Source organism: Agrilus planipennis, unplaced genomic scaffold (assembly GCF_000699045.2).
Source record: "Agrilus planipennis isolate EAB-ADULT unplaced genomic scaffold, Apla_2.0 scaffold232, whole genome shotgun sequence".
Taxonomy (NCBI): domain Eukaryota; kingdom Metazoa; phylum Arthropoda; class Insecta; order Coleoptera; family Buprestidae; genus Agrilus; species Agrilus planipennis.
Window position 1 is genome coordinate 382,754 of NW_020438990.1, and position 22,754 is coordinate 405,507.

The 22,754-nt window shown below is 35.2% G+C and overlaps 2 protein-coding genes across 2 annotated transcripts in view; both read right to left on the bottom strand.

Annotated features, from left to right (window-relative positions):
• LOC108741565 (paired box protein Pax-5) overlaps nucleotides 1-14,600 on the bottom strand; it is a 249,993-nt gene extending 235,393 nt beyond the window's left edge. The window contains exons 1-2 of the mRNA XM_025975677.1: nucleotides 14,382-14,600; nucleotides 3,360-3,430 (exon numbers count right to left, since the gene is read on the bottom strand). The gene's annotated coding sequence lies outside the window, so the exon portion shown is untranslated. The remainder of the gene's footprint in view (nucleotides 1-3,359; nucleotides 3,431-14,381) is intronic.
• Nucleotides 14,601-15,101: 501 nt separating this feature from the next.
• Nucleotides 15,102-22,597, bottom strand: LOC108741569 (maternal embryonic leucine zipper kinase-like). Its single transcript, XM_018476413.2, has 9 exons — nucleotides 22,239-22,597; nucleotides 21,996-22,178; nucleotides 21,674-21,934; nucleotides 21,247-21,609; nucleotides 20,812-21,100; nucleotides 18,780-18,831; nucleotides 17,632-17,776; nucleotides 17,470-17,573; nucleotides 15,102-16,169 (listed from the first exon to the last, which is right to left on the bottom strand). The coding sequence occupies exons 1-9, from the start codon at nucleotides 22,458-22,460 to the stop codon at nucleotides 15,713-15,715; spliced, it is 2,076 nt and encodes a 691-aa protein (XP_018331915.1). The 5' UTR covers nucleotides 22,461-22,597; the 3' UTR covers nucleotides 15,102-15,712.
• Nucleotides 22,598-22,754: the final 157 nt, after the last annotated feature.

Below are 22,754 nucleotides of genomic sequence, written 5' to 3' on the forward strand. Positions count from 1 at the left end.
AAATTGACGCCAAAAATAATCATTATAAGTAGGTACCTTTGCATGATTTATCTTATTTTATCTTGATTAACTTGCATTCTTCGTTAATCCCATCAGGTACTGTTATAAATAAAAAGTGGCTTCAGCTAATGAAATTACGGAGGAATGTCACTCAAAGCAGTTACATACCTGAAGATTGTGATGCGACAATTACTTGCTATAACAAGAGGATTCCCACGGTTGCGTATCAACGATCGAAAAAAAGAGATATGTGTGTATGAGTTATGGATTAAAACCGTAGCTAATAATAATCCCTTCAAAACTATTTACACTTGTTTAATTAAATCGAGTAATGAGATGGATTCTTCGGCTCGAATATCAATCGGAGACCAACAAAGCACACCTGCAGCGTAAGCGTCGCAATTTTTGCAAATTCTCAAAATGCCGGTAGTTAATATAGTCTTTAGGAGCAGCTTTTCTTATTAATTTTCTAGTCGTTCGTGCATTCCGGCCATTTCGCAAACGACCGATCGCGACCGCGGTATCCCGGCGAGGATCTGGTAGAAAATATTATACCCGTGCTTTAGCCTTTCAATATGTCTTGTCCGATACAGTCGGAAATGACTAAGCTCCTTCCACGGTCAAAGGTGATAATCTGCAAATTTGTAGCTGCTTTACGTGAAATTACACGCAACAACCTATCGAAAACCGTGAACCAATAAAATTACTTCCTATTCGTCGATGTACAGCAACCAGTAGAACCACGAATAATTCTAACGTCAGTAACTCATAAGATGAAAATACTACAAATGGCGCAGTAAACGCCATCTGTAGTACGATGCTACATTTTAAGATTACGTATGCTCCAACATGGTCCACTTGCGTGGATATCTACTTGCTGAAAACGAATCCCGGCGTGGCCAACCTAAACGTAAAAGGCACGTTAGCTTAATCGAATAAAATAATTCGAAGTAGTCTGTATTCTGTCGAAACTGCCAGACGCGGATCGCGATTTCGATCTTTTTGGATCTCATCAGCGCGTCGCAGGCAGCTCCGACAGAACACAGACCAACTTTTACCTGCTGTCTTAACAGTGCGTTTTAGAAAATACTACAAATGGCACAGTAAACGCCATCTGCAGCACGATGGTACATTTTAGGATTACGTATGCTCCAACAAGATCCAAGGATCGAAATCGCGATCCGCGTCTGGCAGTTTCGACAGAATACAGACCACTTCGAATTATTTTATTTAACTCATAAGAAGTTTCCTACTCTTTTATTCCTGTGAAGCCCCTATTAAAATTATGACACGTCAGTCAATTAAACTCAAGAACACTAGAGATATGACAGGAGTAAAAACTGCTTAACTTTTGAAGAGTGTCGTCAGTTCTCTGCGCAGGAAGACAGTGCGCATCCGATTTGATGCATAATTTTGTTTTTAAGTATTGCATGACAGCAATAGCCATCTTCATCCTTGGGCGATGATGTTGAGGCAGTCATCAAATTCATTCGCACATTATTTGACACATCTTTAAGTGAAACATGGGTCTTCAAACTCTCCTTATGTTCAAAATATCTACAACTCCTTTATGTTTCTATGTTGTTGAAATCAACAAATCTGGTTTCATAAGACTACAGAAGGAACAATACTCGTCGTAAAAAGTTTAATTGCACCCAGATGCGAGTAAAAGACGTTTTAATAACGTTTTTTATTGCCTAGATATCCCGAATTTCCTTTACCAACAGTGCTAACAGAGCGGAAAGTAGCAGCTGCCCTTTTGGTAGTATATTGGAAGGAAGTAAGGTCATCCTTGGTTGACCACCCTCTCCTTATCTTTTGCTGTATACCAATTTTTGCTCTCTTAAGTATTAGTCACCCCTTTCTGTCTTGTAACGTATTTTGCGTAGGTACTTATATACCACTTCCTTTTACTACATTCCTATGCATGTACATGTCTAAGTGCCCACGCTACTTTTAAACAATTTAAAACCGATGTAATTTTTTCAAGTTCCGAAAAATCTAAAATACGTAGCAGTTTCAGTCATTTAAAAAACGATTACATCAACGAAATTTACGTAGGACAAACTGATAGATTTTTAATCAAAGGATTTCTGAACATCAAGGAAGCGTCAAGAAAAGCATTACTTTAATAACAACTTCAAAATTTTAAGTGTAGTAAATGAACACCCAAAATTGAATGTATCGGAAGGTATGTATGTTCATAAACAATCGATAATTTGAAACAAATTTGACAGATTCCGGAGAACAACTGACTGCAGGCGTGAGGCTACGTTTTCTGTTTAAATGGAAGGGAGTTTCGAAAAAAAAATTTAATAAGCATTCTATCGCGTATCTCGTGTTATTTATAACTAAACCAATTTCACGTTTCTCGTTCGTTCTTTATTTCATGAAGAGAGCGTTTTATGTAGATTTTCTGATTAATGCCCGGGCAACGCTGTAATGGTGCAAAGTTAATGTGTAAACACCTCTGCGGACAGACGTATACGGGGTCGGAGGTCAACCGTGAGAATTCGTGACGGCCTAAGCAAATTGTTTAACACGGGAGTGATTACAACGGCCGATGCAAACGTGCACTGCGCGCGATGCGTTTCTGCTGCAACTTCTTCTCAAAACGTACAATCTTCAGTGAAATTTCATGGATCGACCACACTACCTCCCTTGAAACAAAACTTAATTCCCAATTTTAATCAGGTGGATGAATTACAACCAATGTTATACCTATCTTCAGGTTATTTCTGTGGAAACCTGTAACCCTCCTACTCAAAGGTCACCTTTAACGTGTGAAGATGCGTGAGCAACCTTCAGACTGACGATGATGATATGAAGAACCCTATTAAACATTTCTGAAACAGTTAAGTTACATACTTCGGTTGTTTACAACATTGAGGTGGAATATTACTGTCCCAGCACTAGCCTGTAGGTGGTGGTTGGAGTGAGAAAGATGAGATAAACGAAATGAAGACAGAAGAGAGAGAAGAAAGGTGTCGTCGTCCGTGGTATATTACTACCCCTGCCTAAGTGAACCAAGCAAAGCATAGAAAATCTTGGACCAAATCAGACGGACCCGGAATCGAACCCGCGTCCTCCCGAATGCTAAGCAACGATGTAAACCTCTAGGCCAAGTCGCTTGATAGATTGTTAATAATCTGTCAGGTGTTTAACTTCTTCGCTCTATTGTAACTATAATGTTACGTAGGTAAGGCACAGCGTCAGCACAGTTGCACCAGTTGCAGTCGCTTTACTTGGTCTTACTCCTATTGCACTCGCTTAATTGAGCAGTACTTAATTATAATCTCAATTAAAAAGTAAGATTTATGCAGATTAGTAGAAAGCATGTTACAACCAACTGTACCTACCTGTATAGTGGACGGACATGTTTCGAACGTGGCTATTTCGTTTCCATGGTATGTCCAATCTGACCAGTAACCTGCAATAATAATTATGCGATGTAGCATACCGTTTCAAGAAAAAAATATTCAAATTTTCATATATCTACGGACCCTTCGATTACCCCAATAAAAAATAAACTGTACAAACACACAGCAGGACTAGAAACAGGAGTTAATGAGGGTCAGAGCCAGACCTGGATTAGATTGGATACTGTTCGCAAATAGAGTACGTCGCTCTAGTTTTCGAGAAATGCAAAGATTGGATCAAGATGAAACAAGTGGACATACGTGTCTGACCGGTCTTATAGTTGAGGACCTTACACTAATAGGGGGACAAATATAGAGGGATGATGGAAGTACCGTTTTAGATAGAAACGATTATTATACTTGAGGATACTGTATGTAGGAGAGAGTAGAACAAAGGGAGCTATGGAAGTCAATAAGGACAAGGAGAAATAGGACGGTAATACTTTCTGAGGCATGAAGGGCTAGTTTAGGTCACATTAAAAACAGAAACAGGAGCAAACAATCGCACCGAGCGGCATGGCCTAGAGGTCTAGACCATTGCTTAGCATTCGGGAGGACGCCGGTTCGATTCCGGGTCCGTCTGCCTTGGTCCAAGTTTTTCTGTGGTTTTCTTGGATCACTTAGGCAAAAGCTGAGGCAGTAATATTCCACAGATAATCTTTCGCTCTCTTCTGTCTTCATTTCGTCCGTCTCGTCTTTCTCACCGGAACCACCAGCCACCTTTTGCCACGATTCCTGAAAGCAGACTAAAGAGAGCCTTCCGCCCTACCTTCCGGCATAGTACGGAGGAACTGCCCGCCCACCGCTGGTGGGAATGAAACACCCAAAAGTTTTTTTTTTCAAACAATCGCAGAGGAAAGCCTGAACTATTGTCATGTATATTACTGTAGATATTTTGAGTTTTATTTAAGTAATAGAAAAACTGTGCCGTCTTCTCTGAACCATTACGGTTTTATTTTAAGAAACGAACTGTAATAAGTGAACACTATTGTCTGTTTTATTTCTTCCTACCTATTTGTCGTAGATGATGATCCAGCCGTACAAATTATTACCGTCATAGCCCAATCATAAGTTCATTTCCTCGTCGCCGGGCTCGAAAAGGAAGTAGAGGGCGAGGCGAGGTGTATTGTAATGTAAGTAAAGTGCCACGGTCGGCCGGTCAACGGTGACCGCGGCTTCCGTCCAAGCACGTGTGCCATCTTACCATGATCTCGCGAAATGATAATTATAACCGCTGCTGCATCGCATCTATAGATAGTCGTCATATCGTCAACGTCATCGGACCGGCTTATTATTCATACAACCAAAACAATTGAATGGTAGGAAGAAGCAAAAAACAAAAATTAGATCGAGAAACATCACCAAAACTGCCTCTGATGGGGTTATTGCATAGAGATTTTCCAACTCTGACAGACTCGTCATGGAATTTCAATTAATTTTTCAGTCAAGTACGTAATATAAGTCCAATAAAACTTTCAAAGGTGTTGCTCTTTGTTCAAAAGATTTTGAGACTTCAGATAGTTTAGGGTATTGAGTGGACTTTACTGTTGCTTTATTATTTATTTAGATATATGAAAAAATTGCCCATCTTGAGTATCTAGGAAGTCAGATAACTCAGGGTGGAAGGAGTAATAGAGATACAAAACACAGAATAGCACATAATCGAGGCGCCTTTATTAAAAAAAGTCACTTCTATGCCCGCGAACGGCTAATTTAGAAATGAGGAAGTATACAAAGAGAAGAACAGAAGTCACTGTGGAAGTCAGTAAGAAATAGGCTGATAGGACACCTTCTCAGACAAAAAGAGCTAGTTAGAGATATATTGGAAGCAGAAGAAGGAGTTAAGAGGAGTAGAGGTAGACCTAGATTAGATACACAAATAATTCAACTTCTGAGATGTTCCACTTTTAGGGAAAAGCGAAGATTAGTTCAGGAAAGGAGAAAGTGGAGATGCGTGTCCAACCAGTCTTAGGACTGATGAACTCATGATGGGGATGATGAAGATATGATGCCAGCTTCTAATGATTACATGTAGTAGAATATTCTTATTTCGGTTCTTAATTCGCCTGCACTATATACTTTCAAGTTCCAACATGTTTACAATGTCATATTCAACCCCCATATACCTCCTGCCTTTTGCAGTTGAAATTGATTGTTGATTCATTATTTACGAAGAGAAATAGCCACTTCAGAATGCATTTATAACAAATATAAAAGTTTCCTCTTGCTCTTGTAATTATTACCTACTATTAATTTCAATCTGGTAGCGTTTCCAATAAGAAATATATCATCACTGGCGACAGTCATTCAGTACCGTAGTTAAATAATTGGCATCGGCGTAACGTTAAATAATTTGAAAGATTCTCTCTATGAGAAAATTAATGTCGTCTAATTAAAATGGACATGTGTAAAGAATGCTACCGTACGTTTTAATAAAAGGATTAAAATCGAATGTGAAGCCGCGAGATTTTATAAAGCCGGGAACGCAGCATGCTCTTGATTAATATAATCTATATCAGTTCGCTGGATTATGTCTTTTGCTTAATATATTAGCGCTCTTTGGTGAATAATAGTCCTGAAGAATGTCACCATGGAAGTTATATAATTAGATATACCTAGTTGTCGTCTACTCGTTAATAATTTAAATATTAACTCTTTAAACATCAATTCTACAGCTTACGAAGCTTGAAAATTACCAAAATCCTTGTTGGAGCATACGTAATCCTAAAATGTAGCATCGTACTACAGATGGCGTTTACCGCGCCATTCGTGGTATTTTCTAAAACGCGCTGTTAAGACAGCAGGTAAAAGTTGGTCTGTCTTCTGTCGGAGCTGCCTGCGACGTGCTGATGAGATACACAAAGATCGAAATCGCAATCCACGTCTGGCAGTTTCGACAGAATACAGACCACTTCGAATTATTTTATACCAAAACAAATATAACTAATTACTGTTAACTTTTTTGAGTGATATTCAATTTTTGTTCATTTTCAAGACCTCAAATCTTCAGTTATTTTTACGTTAACAATTCTCATTTGCGAGGAAAATTTTTCTACTACGTCAATTTTTCCAATAAAACAAATTAAAATCGTTGACACGCCCCAATTAAATTAACGGTAACTGTAAATATTTAACAACCCCTGTGAACTTGTCTCCCGCTCGTATTCCCAGACAAAGGAATAAATTTGTCTCGCCTCTTGAGTCCGACAGGTGGTTTGAAGGACTGTTAAAAAATTTAAGGATATCCTGAAGAATTATTATTACAGTACACACAGTACCTACTCATTCGATTAATTAATTTTTTTGTTATTCATATTTTACATTTGAACTCAATGTTACGATTAGATATTGTTGGTGTGTGTGGCAAGTCATAAATTTCGTTATGTTTGTGCAAGTCGATCGACGATCCTTAAGGGTGATTTTCTTCGCAGGATTGTCAATGTTTATAAGTAAGTTTAGCCGCACCGTTCGTTGGTTCGTTCGTTTGTTTGTAAGAAGGCCGCGCAATCGTAAAGAAGGCGACCGAGTCGGAGCAGTCGATAAAATCGATCGAATCGATTCGCATCGATCCGTATTAACCATATTGTGTGTGTGGCGACCGATCACCGACCATGTATGTAAATCAGAATCGACACCTAGAAGGCCCGCTATCTTATCTCCAACAATTATTTGATGTTTACTGCCTCCGAGGGACATTTGTTACCGTTTTTACCCGCAAATGGCAACCAACTCGACCGATTATTTCGACTAGATATCTAGATCTATCTCTACACTATTCAGGTGTTTACAAAACGCATACATTTTCGCATTATTCTGTAAAACTTTTTTATTATTATTGTTTACTGTTCATTGTGCTTACCAGCCGAAAAGATACCATTTTCCTTCACCGTTCATGCATTCCTTCGTCACAAATACATAAAACAATGATCTAAAAACCGAATCAATGATAAGGCGCGTTGGAAGAATAGCATTTTATATTGTACCTACAATACAGTACCTAAAAATACTGACTTGAGTAGGTACTGCCTTTTTAATATTGTTTTTAATGAGAGAATTGTTCTTGTAAATTTACGTCTGCTAAGTAAGAACAAAGATCAAAATCAAAAAAAGACAAAAATCAAATGCTAATTAAGTGCACTAATGATAAATTAAATGCTACATGCATTTTTTCAAAAGTTATAGTTCTGTTAACTTAAGATGAGTGAGCGCAGCACCATTTGAACAATGAAAACAGCTTTTTGGTCACATAGTAATTAAATGCTAATTAAGTGTACTATTGATAAATGCTCCCGCCATTTCTTCAAAAGTTACAGTTCTGTTAGCCTAAGATGAATGAGCGCAGCACCATTTAAACAATGAAAACAGCTTTTTGGTCACATAGTAATTAAAAGCTCATTAAATGATAATTAAGTGCACTAAAGATAAATATTCCTGGCATTTTTTTAAAAGTTATAGTTCTGCTAAGTTTAAGTGAGCGCAGCACTGTTTGAACAATGAAAACAGCTTTTTGGTCACGTAGTAATTAAATGCTCATTAAATGCTTTCGATATAGACCAGCTATGAATAAAATTCTTCCTGTAACAAACGAACTACTTTGCGACATTGGCAGTTGTCATAACCTGGGGCATTACTTATTAGGACAGAAAATTATGCTATAATGAAGTCATTTATTTACTGGAAAAATAATATGAGCATTTAATTCACAATCGGTCAGTTGCCAAAGCATTTAATGGGCATTTAATTACTGTGCGCGCATGTTCTGTTCACTTAATCTTAAACTAACAGAACAGTCATTTTCGAACAAAAATGTCAAGAGCATTTAATTCCTAATTAGGACACTTAATTGCATTTAATTAACATTTAAATGCTGACTTTGTTCTTCTATTTAACGGATGTTGGAAAAATCGAACCTAAAACATGTATCAATCTCAAGTGCCCAGGGCAATTATAATATAATCAAAATGAGAATCTATCAGAAGTATTCAAGAATGCAAACGTAAGAAAAAAGGCGATTAGCTGTAATACATATTGCCTGAGGCTTGGGCGGATTGAAAGATAACAAGAAGACAGAAAATAGAAGGTGTTAAGAGATAAATGCATTCGTACAACACATACACTTGCAGGTATATAATATGTAAGTGTATTGTGTAAGGTAAAGTGTTACCGTTATGGTCAATTCTATATAATTACAAGAGTGACCGCTTTATGACCTCTGCAGTAGGTGTAGCACACGACTCGGCCAATATAAAGATATGTCACAGATAATATTCCTAGTTAATGAAGAATAAACGCGAAACTAACTGAAGAGTATTATGAACGCCATGAGAAGTGATAAGGACTCCCACTATATCGGCGGATCCATGTTAAAGAATTATAAATCGACTCCAATCCTTTTACTACTAAGACCATAATTCATCGTCAGTGTATACTAGCACTCCAAAGTAAATTAAACAAGTATCAGAAACGAGAAAAATTAATTTTAAAACGCTTATTATGGAATAACTCTAGGTGTGATTTCAGGATTACTATCAAGGGTGAAAAAAATACCGTAGATAGGAAGAGTTAGAAATGAGAAGGCATTAAAAACATTGGGAGTGGACATCAATAAAGATGAGGTGGTAGGTCTTCTTCTGAGATATAAAGGGCTAGTTAGACATCTAGATGTAAAGATGGGAAAAAGACCCCATTAGCATATTAGCTCAGGATAGGAAAAAGTAGAGGTTCGTGTCCAACCACAGTCTTCGACCTGATGACTCTTTAATGTTGTTGGTGACGAAAGGGATGCGCAGAATCCGAAATGGCTACCACCAACTACCAAAGCTAGTAAGAATTTACTTCTTAGATCATCATCGGAAAAGAAAAGTTCAGAAGCGTTCGAAATATGGTGTTACGGGCGAATGACGAGGATACCGTGGATGGAGAAGGTTAGAAATGAAGAGGTATTAGAAAGAATAGGAGAACAGAGGACTCAATGGAAGTCAATAGGAAATAGACGAGATAGGTTGGTAGGACACCTTCTCAGGCATGAATTTTAATCAGAGACGTATTATAGGCAGAAACGGGAGTTAGGAGGCGTAGAGGTAGACCTAGATTAGATTACTGTTCGCAAATAATTAAGGATGGGAAATGCGAAGATTAGCTCAGGATAGGAAAGAGTGGAGGTGCGTGTCTAACCAATCTTAGCATTGACGACCTTCTGATGACGATAATGATGATTAAAATTGTTTGGACACGTATCTCAACTTCTTCCTGTATTGGTAAATATTCATATTTCTAGGAAACTCAAGAAACCTACATCAATAACTATCCTTCCTATTTGCAAAAAGTAATCTAATCTAAACCTGCCTCTAGCACTCTCTCCTGTTTCTGCTTCCAGCATGTCTCGAACTAGTCCTTCGGGCAGCAAGATAATTCACAAAACTTTTGAAGCGGCCTGATGTTCACTGCTTCGAAATGAAAAATTCCGATTTCGCTCACAATTATGTCAATGTCTTGCCACTTAATTCGTTGATTTCATAAATGCCATATGGGTTACGAATTTTCCGGTAGCCACAAACACGTCTCGACTGATTCAGGTCGTTAATGGTTAGTAAAGGTACCTATGAAGATCAACCAAGGCGCTGAATATGGACACACAAATACATGCATAAATATATGTACGTGCACGCGTGTGAATTCTCGCCACACACACACTCACACACACATGACCAAGATACGATTCGCACATGGCAATTAACGACAATTTACAATGTTACGGACGCCTGTTTTAAAGGGCCCGCGATATATGCAACTCGGACTTTATTGTACCTTTGTGTTTTACAATCGTCGCGGAATATAATACACGGTCGATACCATACAATGCTTACTTTAGATCGATCTGTATCGCTTTTCTTGGAATGAAGATCGAAAGGTTCACCGATCAAGTTAAATTGCTACATTAACCTACCGTACGATAAAATAATATTAATCAAAAGATTTATCTTCAAATGTTTCCAAATCGAAACAAAACGTTATAACAGTAATGAGATGGGATGAAAATCCTTTTAGAATTCTAATTGCTACATAAATATCAACAAATCAGTCAAAAGCATCAGCGTTAGAATCTCCCCAAGTCGAATCTCAAGGGACAGATTCTAAAATTAAAAATATACTTGTGATAAGATACTGCCTCAAAAAACTCCTGACGCAAAGCACGCTAACGATAATACTTAATTGGTCTTAGTCGACATTTTAATTGTACCAATTTCTCTCCCTTTTGACATTTTTGTAAACCATTTAAAGACGTTACAAAAGGTTTTTTGTTTAATTGAACCCCAACGGTCTCGTCTAACGCCTTTCCTAACTTCCTCGCTGATAATCTTTCAAGGAAGAACATGTGGTATCCGGATGGGGTGTCTTTCGATGGCGGGAAAACGAAAATCGAAAGTGGTTGTTGACTTCAGCCCTTTTAAACACTTATTACTCGATCAGCTGTTCTAAGACGTTACAAAGTTAACGAATCTACCGGCTGACGAACTGTTTTTAATGTCATTATCATGTCAGAAAGGAATTTTTCAAAGAAACATTGGGCGGTTACAATTAAAATAAAAGTGACATTTTCCATTTAAGAAACCAAGGCAGTTAATGATCTTCCAGAATATTTTGTAAAATTGTAAGTTTAGATATAGGAGGCGATCTCCGAAACTACTCATACAATTTGAAAAATTCTTGCACCAATATTTAGAATGCTATATATTAGTCCTTTAGAAGAAAAGACTAATTTTGCAACTAAGTCGACGAGAAAACAGTTAGAAATGCTTCTATAATTGCACCACAGGTGCCATACAATTATTATTAACGTCATAAAACTTGATGTACCCCTTTATCGAACTTCGTCTGAAGCCAGATATTAACTACAACAGTGGCTTGTTATCCCCTTAATAACTGGATTATAATTCAAGTCAGCTGATACAATGTGCTTCCGAACTGAATAATAAAACACTTACCTTCAAATAATTAGTTGCACATTTTAATAAAGAAAAGAACGAAAAATAAAAATAATCCACAACCATGAATCCAAGTAGAGAATAATAACAATCAATACTAACAACCGAATGATAAATAAGAGTTAAGAATTAATAAAATCAAACTCCTATTAGATACTAAGGACCAAATGCTTTTAATACAACTTAAGGGAGTCAGTCCAGTAATTTTGTTTGAAGATTTGACTACCAATTTCTACTAATAGGTAATATTGAATAAATCCATTCAATGTTATTTACACTTATAATGCGATTCACGTGTTCTAACGTATTATTTCACCTAATTGTAAATTAAAATTGATGTAAAGTGTTCCGACAGCCAACCGACTCACGCAAACAATTAGGCCCTAGCTAACACCTGTGAGCGTGTCGGACATGAAAGGGTCAATACACATTATAGTACTTATACCGGAATATTTTTGCCAATTAAAACAATTTCTATGTTAATCCTAAATGCTTTTTCGTTTCAAACACCTGACGATTTAAACGTACGTACAGAAATGGTTACCTTTCTGACTTTATCGGAGGAAACACAATTAAAATTACAAGAAGAAGTTGAAAACTAACTAAAAGTATTGATAAGCATGATAATAAAAGTCCTTAGAAAAATTTCCTCATAAGACTAGAAGCTTGGCGATTATTACATATCTATAATATGTTGAAGAATTCGTGGAATTGGATTATTTGATTAAATTAAATGCACAATCGAATTCACCTGCCGCGTCGGCACTCGACACCTGATGTTTACTCGTCAAATGCAGTGTTTCTCTTCTTCTTTTTTACATGCGTTTATTAATGACTTGCGTGTGAGGTCGAAGCGTTTAGAAGACAGTGACAATCGAAACAGAAAAAACGTTAGAAACAAAAGAGTTGTAGTTTCTAGATAGAAAAGTTATAAATTGAAGTCCTATACAGGTAGGGAAAAAACTTCACACATAGGGGTGCAGAAAAAGAAATAGGGTAGCTTTTAACCAAAAAAGAAAAACTGTTCCTAATGGATAGAAAACTTCGTTTTATGTGGTCGTCTATGACTTTTGATACGTATTTAGGACAACAATGCAAGCGAAGCCGTGGTAAAGCCTATCATGAAATTTTATACACACATTGTCAGGGGTCAGAATAGGACATAGGGTACCTCCTGTCCAGAAAAAGACACTGTTCCCTGTTCTGGTCTTTAGTCGCCACTAGTGTATAGAACTGCGGCACGTGGTGCAGAACACCTTTATCTCATTCTTATTAATTTTATGGAAAATGTATTCGAGTAATTAATTGAGTACCGATATCCATTAATCACCGTTGTTGAATAAAGAATTATTCAATCGCGCACGCACCCTGTCTATTTTTCTACGTAAAAATAGACACAATTTTGTAAAAAAAACCTATAAACCTATTGTCTATCCTGACAGTCCTTAAAGTACAAATTTTGTGTACGTCTCCGGGTGATTTTATTTTTATATTTAAAAAATTTAATATTTCTACCAATAATTATGAAACTGATAAGAAACATTTCGTAAGTGCAAAAAAACAAGCAGGTAGTCGTATAAATGCACCCCCTGTTGTAATAATCCTTTTAAATTGTATTATTTCCTCCAGCATGTTTGCTTTCGTTTAAATTTTCTAAAAAAATTGTTGAATGTAATTTTCTGCACCCAATCGCTTTCAGTCGTGCCATTATGTTATTAAAACCAATTTTGTTTGCAGCTAGTTCGCGAATGAGATGCAATTATTCATGAATCCAATTATTGCATTATATTCGTTATTATCAAGTAGCGGTAAAATGAAATTGGCTTGAAATCTATTACTTAAAGATGACTCAATTACAACATCCATTATTGTAATAGTAACAACTTTATGCATAAACAATAAACAGCAAAAACTGTTAATAAATATGAAACAGTTATCAACATTTATTTAAAAACACAAAGACCTAACTGCTGTTTGGAAAGAACGAATTGCTTGTTCAAATAAAACAGAAATATTCAATGAATAATTTTACAAAATTCGTTTCAATTTCCAGTTTATTTGTTAACACATACTTTGTGTCTTTTTTAAAACAAGTTGGACGTTCTTTTTGCGCATTTACCTTTAAATTTAATTCGAATTTAATAAAATAAAGCTAAGAAACGTGGAGGAGTCGTCATCTCCCGTCAAAATTAGCAACGTTTAGTACAAAGCGTCGCCACTGTACGGTAAAAACTTACAAGGCGTATCATTAAGATTTCTGCTTTTAAATTAATAAAAGGCGCTAGTTTAAAGTTTGAAATTCATATGATCAGATATAAAAAGTTACTTAAACAATTCAAACAATATTAATAAAGAAATTCCTTGAACTGAATCAATTCTCCAGTAGAAAAGCGAAAATGAGAACTTTTCTGTGTAATATGCCAGTTTTATTTTAACAAAAATACTCTATTAAATTCAAAATATTTTTAATTACCCTTCGTTAATGACCGTCTGGTCGAAATAGTTGTCATAGTGTCGACAACAAATACCTATTTGTGTTTTATTAAAATGTTTCAAGATTACACCACTGAAATTATTTTTATTATTAAAAATATTTTTATCAAAAATTGAATAAAGTGTAGGACTTCGCTTCCTTTTTTATAAAAAGAAAATTGTAACCCTTACATCCCCAAAACGCCATGCAAGAACTTTATTTGTGTTATTTATTTTACGTGACAGTAAGTTAATGTAAAAGGAAAAAAATAATCATTTATTAGTGTTAAATTTTGGCTTAGGTATTATAACTTAAAATATACTAATTATATTTTTTGTAATAATTTTCAATTTACTAAAGATAAAAATAGTTTCATCTGTGTTCGTTGCCTTTTTCAGCCAAAATAAGAAAACATTAATACGCCAGTCCCTTATATTACATTTGAAGTCCCCACTAACTCAAATTATGGTTAAATAGCGAAAACAATTCATGAATAAAACTTACTTGTTCCATTTCGGGAATTATCCTCTAATCAAAGTATCACTTGAACAATTTCGCGTAATTTTTAATTCACCGGCAGTCATGTTTATTAAGTAAAAACGCTAAAATATAAAATAATATCACGCCAACACTTTTCCACATTTTAAAAAACACCGACTATTATTCATACTTCTTCTAAAGATGCACTGTCGCGGCCACACACAAATACAAATACACGAAAACCGATTACAATTACCGAATGAATACGAGATGGAACGTTCACTATGACCTTTCAAGTTCACATTAAAATAGAACAGCAAAAAAAGTTGTTTGAACAACGGAGAACAACTCTTATCAACATCGTTAAGATGTTTATCTTTCGCCACGCAAAATAACTTGTACCTGACGAAGACTTTAACACAATTTTTGTAATAATAGAATTTTACCTTTTAATGTCACCAGTATTATTGTAGAAAATACGAAAACTGTCTTACCTCTGGCTTTCGATAGCCGATAAATTACGTAGAGATTTTTAAGACTTGAGTAAATTATTGGATTAAAAAACAAAATAAGAAAAAAAAATTATAGCACAATATATTCAAAAATAATTATTAAGTACAAAAAAACTATATCGTCAAAAGTATATACATACAAATAGAAAATATCCAAACACCCTGCATATATACACACGTATAGATAGAAAAAAGTATTTGCTTGTTAATAAATGACAAAAGATATTACTAATAATTGCATAACGATTAATGTGTAGGTATTTATTTTTTAATTAATTAAGTAAAGAAATAAGTTCAAAATAACAGTCTGTCCGTCCATAAAAATAAAACAAATATTAGTCGCTGAGATCGTATTATATACTGTACTAATTACGTTTAGGAAATTAATTTATGTGATGAAGAAATAAAAACCAAATAACTGTATACGGTATGACTTAGGGTTCGCCCATAGGCCACGTAATATATTCTTGAGGAGGGAAGAAGGGAGGTGACCTCCAAATTAGTATTATAATAATTTACTGCGTATAATACTTAAAAAATAATCCGGAATACAAATCTAAAATTTCATTCGTATGTATGGTAGGTAAAGCCTTTTTGAGAGGGGAGAGTGACGTGTACTACAGGGAGGGGATGTTGTGCTTTCTGAACGTCGATCCCTTATTTTATTGCAATTCTTCTTGATGAATGATTTTATAGATAAAGCGCAATCGTAGACTTTAAGTCACTCGTAAAATGATTTCTAAGTCTAATCTCTGGAATGCCAAAATCAGGTACATAATTTTTCAATCATTTTTGTATTTGCTTTAATCATCAATAATCGTCTTTTAATTCCACGAAGGAAATTCAAACCAACGATTCTAGCACAGACTGCTTCAGATCGGCTGCAGTGAGGGCTAAAATTTCTTCGCATACCTTTTTATAACACCAAGAATCTCCTTTGAGTCGTTTCCTTCTTATGCCAATCCTGTATGACTTTGATGACATGGGGGAACCAAAGGGTTCGTTAAAGTTACCTGCGTTACTATACATATTGACATTACCGTTTGGCGTTTTTGGTATTTTACTACCACCATCACCACTACCAATATTATTGTTATTAATATTATTGTTAGTGGTAGTAGGATGATTCTCATCATATTTAAACAAACCATTTTTAAGTATCGATTTTGTGGGTGTACAAAAATCATTGCCAAATTTTAACGATGGTATCAAAGTTGGAACGTAACAAATCTCCAATTCGAAAGAACAGCCACCAAAGTAGTTTTCGAGACTTGGTTCCATTTTTCCGCGAAGACGAAACCTGAAATGCGAATCATTCTTCCTGTTAATAAAATCTGTTTTCTAAGTCTAACAAACAGATTCATCCAGCGGCATGCAAGCTGTCCCTCCATTCAATACGATTCAAAACAAGAAAAACTTGATTCTGAATAAAGTGAAAAGGGTAAAAAGAGGTGCAGGTGTCTACCAGTTTCTGATAAGGTTTTTGGTCATGCAGGTGATCTCCCGTTTTGTTTTTCATAGAAGAAACTGTAGAATGTGACAGGATAGGTCATCATTATTTAATTTTTTATGTATAATTATTATTGAGTAGTCCAACACGAAAGTGACAATTTCAATCAACAGTAATCCAATTCATTACAAATTAGATATAGTCATGATATCTAACCTGTAGGATTTTAATGGATTTCTTCTCAATTTTTGTCCAAACTTTTGGTGGGTATTATTATGTTAAAAAATTCTTCTAAGGATACTGTAGAATAAAGGTAAAGGATCTGCTGATCCAGTCAAGCACAAATAGATCACTACATAGTATGATACTTTCACTAACTACACAACTACAATTTTTGCGTGACATGCAAACAGAAAACAAAAACTTTTCATAAAGGCTCGCCTTTTTCTTTATATAGAACCCCAAAGATATAATCTTCCGGACTGTTTCATTTCATTCTTTTAATTATTCAATTTTTAAAACTTCGCCCCTGGTTGTTATTATTATTCTTAATAATTAGCGTAAGATAGGTAAGTGAAAAACAACACAATTGTTAAATTCCAGCTTAAAAATCGAGGATCGTCTCACATGAGTATTATACAAAAATGTTAAATCAAGCGCATCCTTACATACATATGTCCAATAAGTAGACGCTTTTATAGGAATCCAAAAAAGTTTGCGTCTGGATGTAATAACTTAGTCAAAGCAAAACTTTTTCCTTGTCTGGAGGTGTTAATTGATATTCAGCAAAGCCCACCGGCCCATTACAGCCGAAAAAGGCGACACCTATTGAATCTTTAATCAATCGCAGGCAACACACCCTCAGAGCGCACTTTTTTTATTACCAGCAAACAATGAGGATCGCAAAAAGCTCAGTTCTACTAATTTTTCAACTAATCTAATCTATTATATACATATATATACTTAAAGGCAATTGTACCACATATGAAAGCCAACCCTACCTAAAGTAATATTTTTCAGGCACTAAATGACAATATTAGGTGAAATTACACCTTGTTGTACATAGTTCCACATTAAAGCAAAATCCAAGCATGACAAACTTCTACTATACTAGCAATAAAAAAATGGTACCTAAGTAAATGTGACTCACCCTTTGCGTTCACACATAATTCCCTTCTCGTGCAAGGCTTTCAGCAACTCGCTTATCACAAATTCGGGATCATTACACTGTGTGGTCGATACATTACACAAATCCTGTAACGAAAAAAGTATTTAAAAAAAAAAAGGAGAAGAAAGCTTTTAATAAACGTACCTTAGCAGCCAAAACAACTGGACTGGTATCAGAGGGCTTTTTGGGTGTCAAAGCATGTCGTACTTTATGCAAGGACCTTTCGATGGAGCCCAGCATACGACGGGCCGAACCTGGGGTTTCGGTCGCTGTAGACGGAGTTTTGCGACTGGAAAGAAGAAATAATTTCAAAAATCGAATAATTTAATCTACATGCACAATGATATTACTGATTATAGGATAAAAAGTCAAGCTGAAGTTTAAACAAATATTTACGAATGTTCTTGGGTACCGGAGGGGCCATTTTTTAGATTCATACATATTAAAAGTAAACAAGCCATTCTATCATTACATAAGTACACAAATACGAAATGAACATTTTAAAATGGTCAAATATTTTTTATTGAAATCTTATTGCAATTCAGACTGTTGCAACAGAAGTTGCTACTTTGGCAATCGCCAAAGGCGCTCGTTCGCATGCATCGAAATGGTCGCTAAGTTGGTGACTTGGTTAATAACTCACGCTCGGACGTCCGTTAGTCTTTCGGTAAAATGTAAACACAACCCAACGAGTTCATTAACTCGAAACCGCTTGCGGGTCAAACGATCACACTTAATTCAGTTTACAACCCTCCACCGTCGTACATTTACCTACTGCACACCTATATAACGACTGTAACACGTATGCATGTATGTACTGATCCAGTACCATTGCGGATTTTCACCCATGTCTACACTACGCTTGTTTCTATTTAAATATATGTGTGTGTGTTTGTTTGTATTGTAGATACGTATTTACGAAAGTGTAGGTGTAGCTACTTTACTGCTTTAATTCGAACAAATGGGCCAAAAGGTACCATTTACATGAATGGAAAGCGCTACAGAACACAACTGTAACAGCACATGAAATTTAGACATCTACAAATCAAAACAATTACTGATCAATAAAAGACCTAATTGAGGAAAAATGGAAAGGAATCCACTAAAGTCACTAGTTTTCTTTCATCCGCTCAAAATCCACCTCATTTAAGTTTAAAGGGATCGTCTTCCCTTGTATTTGTCATACATAGATTTTTATACAAATTGTCGCAAACGGTAGTTGTACACTTTTAAATAGGTTCAGCTAATGTAATAATAAAAATATTTATCTAAACCATTAACTAGTATCTTACCTTTCAGGGGTGTTAACAACAACTTTGCAGGGAGTTGCACGTTTTGTAGGCACTGAAACAATATAATACTACATTAGAACTTTACAATAGAAGATAATCTTAGTAACTTCAAATTAAAAAAAGCTTTGATTTTGTAAAACCGTTTAATGAAATTACTGTTTTCTTAGATTAAAAAAGACATGCATTCCGCTAAAAAGGGCAACGTCTTAATCCCAATCTTGGACCTTATTTGCCTTATTCACCTATGCGCTTATTTATTTAGGATCGAATAGTTCAAAGTTTCCTTGCGGCTCTTGTATTTAAATTAGTGGTCTTGGTTGTCGTTTTCTTGCAAGTTGCTATTGCAAAGGAGTCGAAAGTGCCCAAGTTTCGAGGGGGCGCCGCGCCGCGACGCGCTGTCCAGTTTTTCGCGGGCCGTTTGTTCCGGCGTGCTTTATAGCTCCGAAACTCTTAAATTAGTCCAACTTTACACCGAAGTACTGCCGAAACACTAATAAGAAAGTGCTCGACACTCGACAGTCGAGTATATAAATGCAGGGCCGGGAAATATCGTCCCGGGCAAAAGAGGTCCCCAAGGGCTCGTAATTCACGCGACGCAAGCTACTAAAATATCACCGATTTAACTTCACCATCCTCTTTTCATGATCTTGAGAGCCCACCGCGTCCTACAACGATGTGTACAACGTATTTAGGATAGGTGATACTGTTGAGACGCCTAACGTCGCGACGCCGATAGCGCCGGATACAAATAAGGACGCGAAGCGGAATTATTTATTCTTTATTTAATGGCGATCCGTAGGGACAACAAGTTAGAAAATGGACCCGTTCCAAGTTTAAAATCCGAAGATACCACCCTGTAAGATCCTAACTTTTCCAACAAATCACGAAATACCAAAATAACTAATAAGGGGACATTCGAACAATTGTTACCTAATCATTAAAATTTTAGTCATTTTAGACTCTCACAACCCCAGTAAATAATATTCGTAATTACATTATAATTATAATTGGTTAAAATACAAAGACCGTTATAAGTAGTATGTAACGTAATTAACATATTTCACTACTTTCATTTTAATAATTAACTGCATAAAAATCCGTACGACTAAACAATCATGTGAGCATAAAAATCCGTATTATACAAAAATTAATATAAAAATTAACAATATTAGGTGAAATTACANTCGCGATATTAAAATATAATATGCGTAAATAAAACGAATGCTTACATGGTCCTTTTTGATAACAAATAATAAAATTTAAAAATTTTATTATCGTAATTTTTAGCTATAGTATTAGACTATCTGCTAATTATTAAAGATTGTGACGTATTCATATACTAACACTCATTTAAATAACTGTGAAACATTTAAATAATACGTTTTATTTTTATTTTTATTAAACTAAGTAATTAATTAACAAAAATATGTACCTAGCACCACCTTACAATTAAACTATCAAATTAATAATAAGTTTGAACGGGTAACTAGCGCCACCAATTGATCAGTGCTATAAAACTAATTTAATTCCAAATGGGACCTCTTTCGCCATCTAGCGTTTAAATTCTACTTTCTATTTTGAATTAATTCCTAATTTAAATTAATTTTGTTGATAAATTTCAATGTTTAAATAATAACAACGTTTAGAATGGTTGTAAATAAATCTTTACCGTCTCATTTTTGCTATATTTAGTAAATACAACAAAACAACTAAATTTTCAACCAAACATATATGCAATTTTGAAGATAAATTCAAATTTTAAATATAGCACTTAAAGTATACAGTTTTAAGTATCATACAATTTCAAAAAATATCTAATATACTTTAAGAAACAGAAAACGAAATTGTTAATAAAAACATAACGTTTTAAAAGTATTATTTTTGGATATTTGAAGTCCATCTGAAAGCCAAAATTTCGACTAAAAATGAGAATATATTTTCCAGTATAGATTCAACGAATATTTTTAAAGTTCCTATAAATACTTTAGACGAAAAACAATGCATCGTTGTAATAAATAATCAGTGCACATACCTGGAGAGCATTCCCCTTCCAAGTTAGGACTCCTAATGCGCTTCAGAGGTTTACGAATACATATAGCTCTTTGGGGTTCAATAAAACCAGGGGATGAAATACCACTATCAACTTTTACCAATACCATTTCATCAGTATTTGAAACCGTACCGTTGTTTTTATCACTGTGCTTCTCGTCTTTATGTAATTTACCCTCAAGTATTGTGGGTATCACTTTCTCCTTTCCTTTATTTTCTTTTGAGATATTTTTCTTATTGCTCTCACTGTTCATTTGTGGAGGAGGAGGAATCTGAAACGAAAACCAATAAACCAATAGGAATAAAACAGTGAAAATAAAATTATTAAGACATTTTAAATAGTTATATAATCAATTTAAAGTAAAGCATTCAATTATCTATTAAAAAAAAAAACCAAAACTATCAAAATTTGACATACATGTTTAATATTGATGGGAACTTTAAGAGCTGCAGTGTTCAACTTTAAAGGCAGCCCCCGTCTCTTCCTCCCGAGGAGGAGTAAATAAGTAGCCGTGTTGTAATCATACTTCCATTTTCTTAAATATTTCCACATTTCGTCCGGCATAACTCTGTGACACTGAGCCATTAGGGCAATACAATCATCGTCCTGTTTTTTAACCAGTCCTGAATAAGGACTTATAGGATTGGAATTATTTGTGATCCAAGGATGTGTAAGCAATTCAGCAACAGTTATCCTCTTTTTAGGGTCTGTTTGGAGCATCTGCCTTATCAATCTTTTACTCGCGTCCGTCATGAATGACGGCTCTTCATATCTTCCGCTCTAAACATTAAGATTTATTAATATAAACAAATGAATGTAACTGTTATTGAGCCTTGATGCCTACCAAAATCTTTTTGTACAAACTATCGATATTATGGTCGTCAAAGGGCAAATAACCACATAAAAGGGCATAAAGGAGCACCCCCATTGCCCAGACATCTACTTCAGGTCCAAGATACTGTTTCCCCAGGACCAGCTCTGGTGCTGCATATGTTGGGGAACCACATGAGGTAAACAATAGACTTTTCATCCCTCCATCAGGTTTTGCACATAGACCAAAATCGATCAATTTCAAACACTGTTCATGGTCCAAAAGAACATTTTCCTGACAATAAACATATTATATATTATTACATACAAAAGCAAATTTCAAAAACAGAACATACAGGTTTTAGATCTCGATGTGCATAGCCCAAATTGTGCAAATAAGCAACTGCAGAAACAATCTGTCTGAAGAAAATTCGACTCTCAGATTCACTGAGTCTGTTCTTCTCTACTATATGATCAAACAATTCGCCACCTGAGCAATATTCCAGAATAATAAAGAAATGTGTCTCAGTCTCGATCACCTACAATACAGCTACAAGCTTAGTAATCGACAAATAATTCAAAATCATGTAAATTCTAACCTGGTACAACTGGCATATATGACGATGTGATAATGACTTAAGGGCTCTTAATTCTAACTTTACTCTAGGTAAATCTTTTCCTAGGGCACTCTTGCTCATTATTTTTATTGCCACTTTTTCACCAGTGGCCAAATGTGTTGCTAATTTTACTTTTGCAAAACCACCACATCCTATCGTTTTTTCAAACTCGTATAACCCCTTTAATGCGCTGTAACGAACCATTTTGAATTAATCTAATATTCACACATAGAAACACTAGCCATGTAGCACTATAAAATGTAATCTGCACTTTTTCTAACACTACAAAAGCTAACTATTTTGAAAACGTATCATAACGAACTTTTTGACGTTTAATAACAGTTGAATTCAAATTCAATTTTGTCTAGATTCCATAATCACTACAATATGCAATTTCCATAACATGTATTGTCTGCCATACAGCCAGTTTCCATAACATTAATTAAAATAATCATTATTAATTAATTTATATTATCAATCCACTATTAAATGCAATAG

Excerpts from the sequence above, each read along its gene's own strand:
- LOC108741569 (XM_018476413.2), bottom strand. The coding sequence starts at position 22,460 with ATGGTTCGTTACAGCGCATTAAAGGGGTTATACGAGTTTGAAAAAACG. Across the intron at positions 21,935-21,995 it reads CACATCGAGATCTAAAACCT|GAAAATGTTCTTTTGGACCA; the intron begins GTATGTTCTGTT and ends GTTTATTGTCAG. Across the intron at positions 21,101-21,246 it reads TTCCCATCAATATTAAACAT|ATTCCTCCTCCTCCACAAAT; the intron begins GTATGTCAAATT and ends TTTTCGTTTCAG.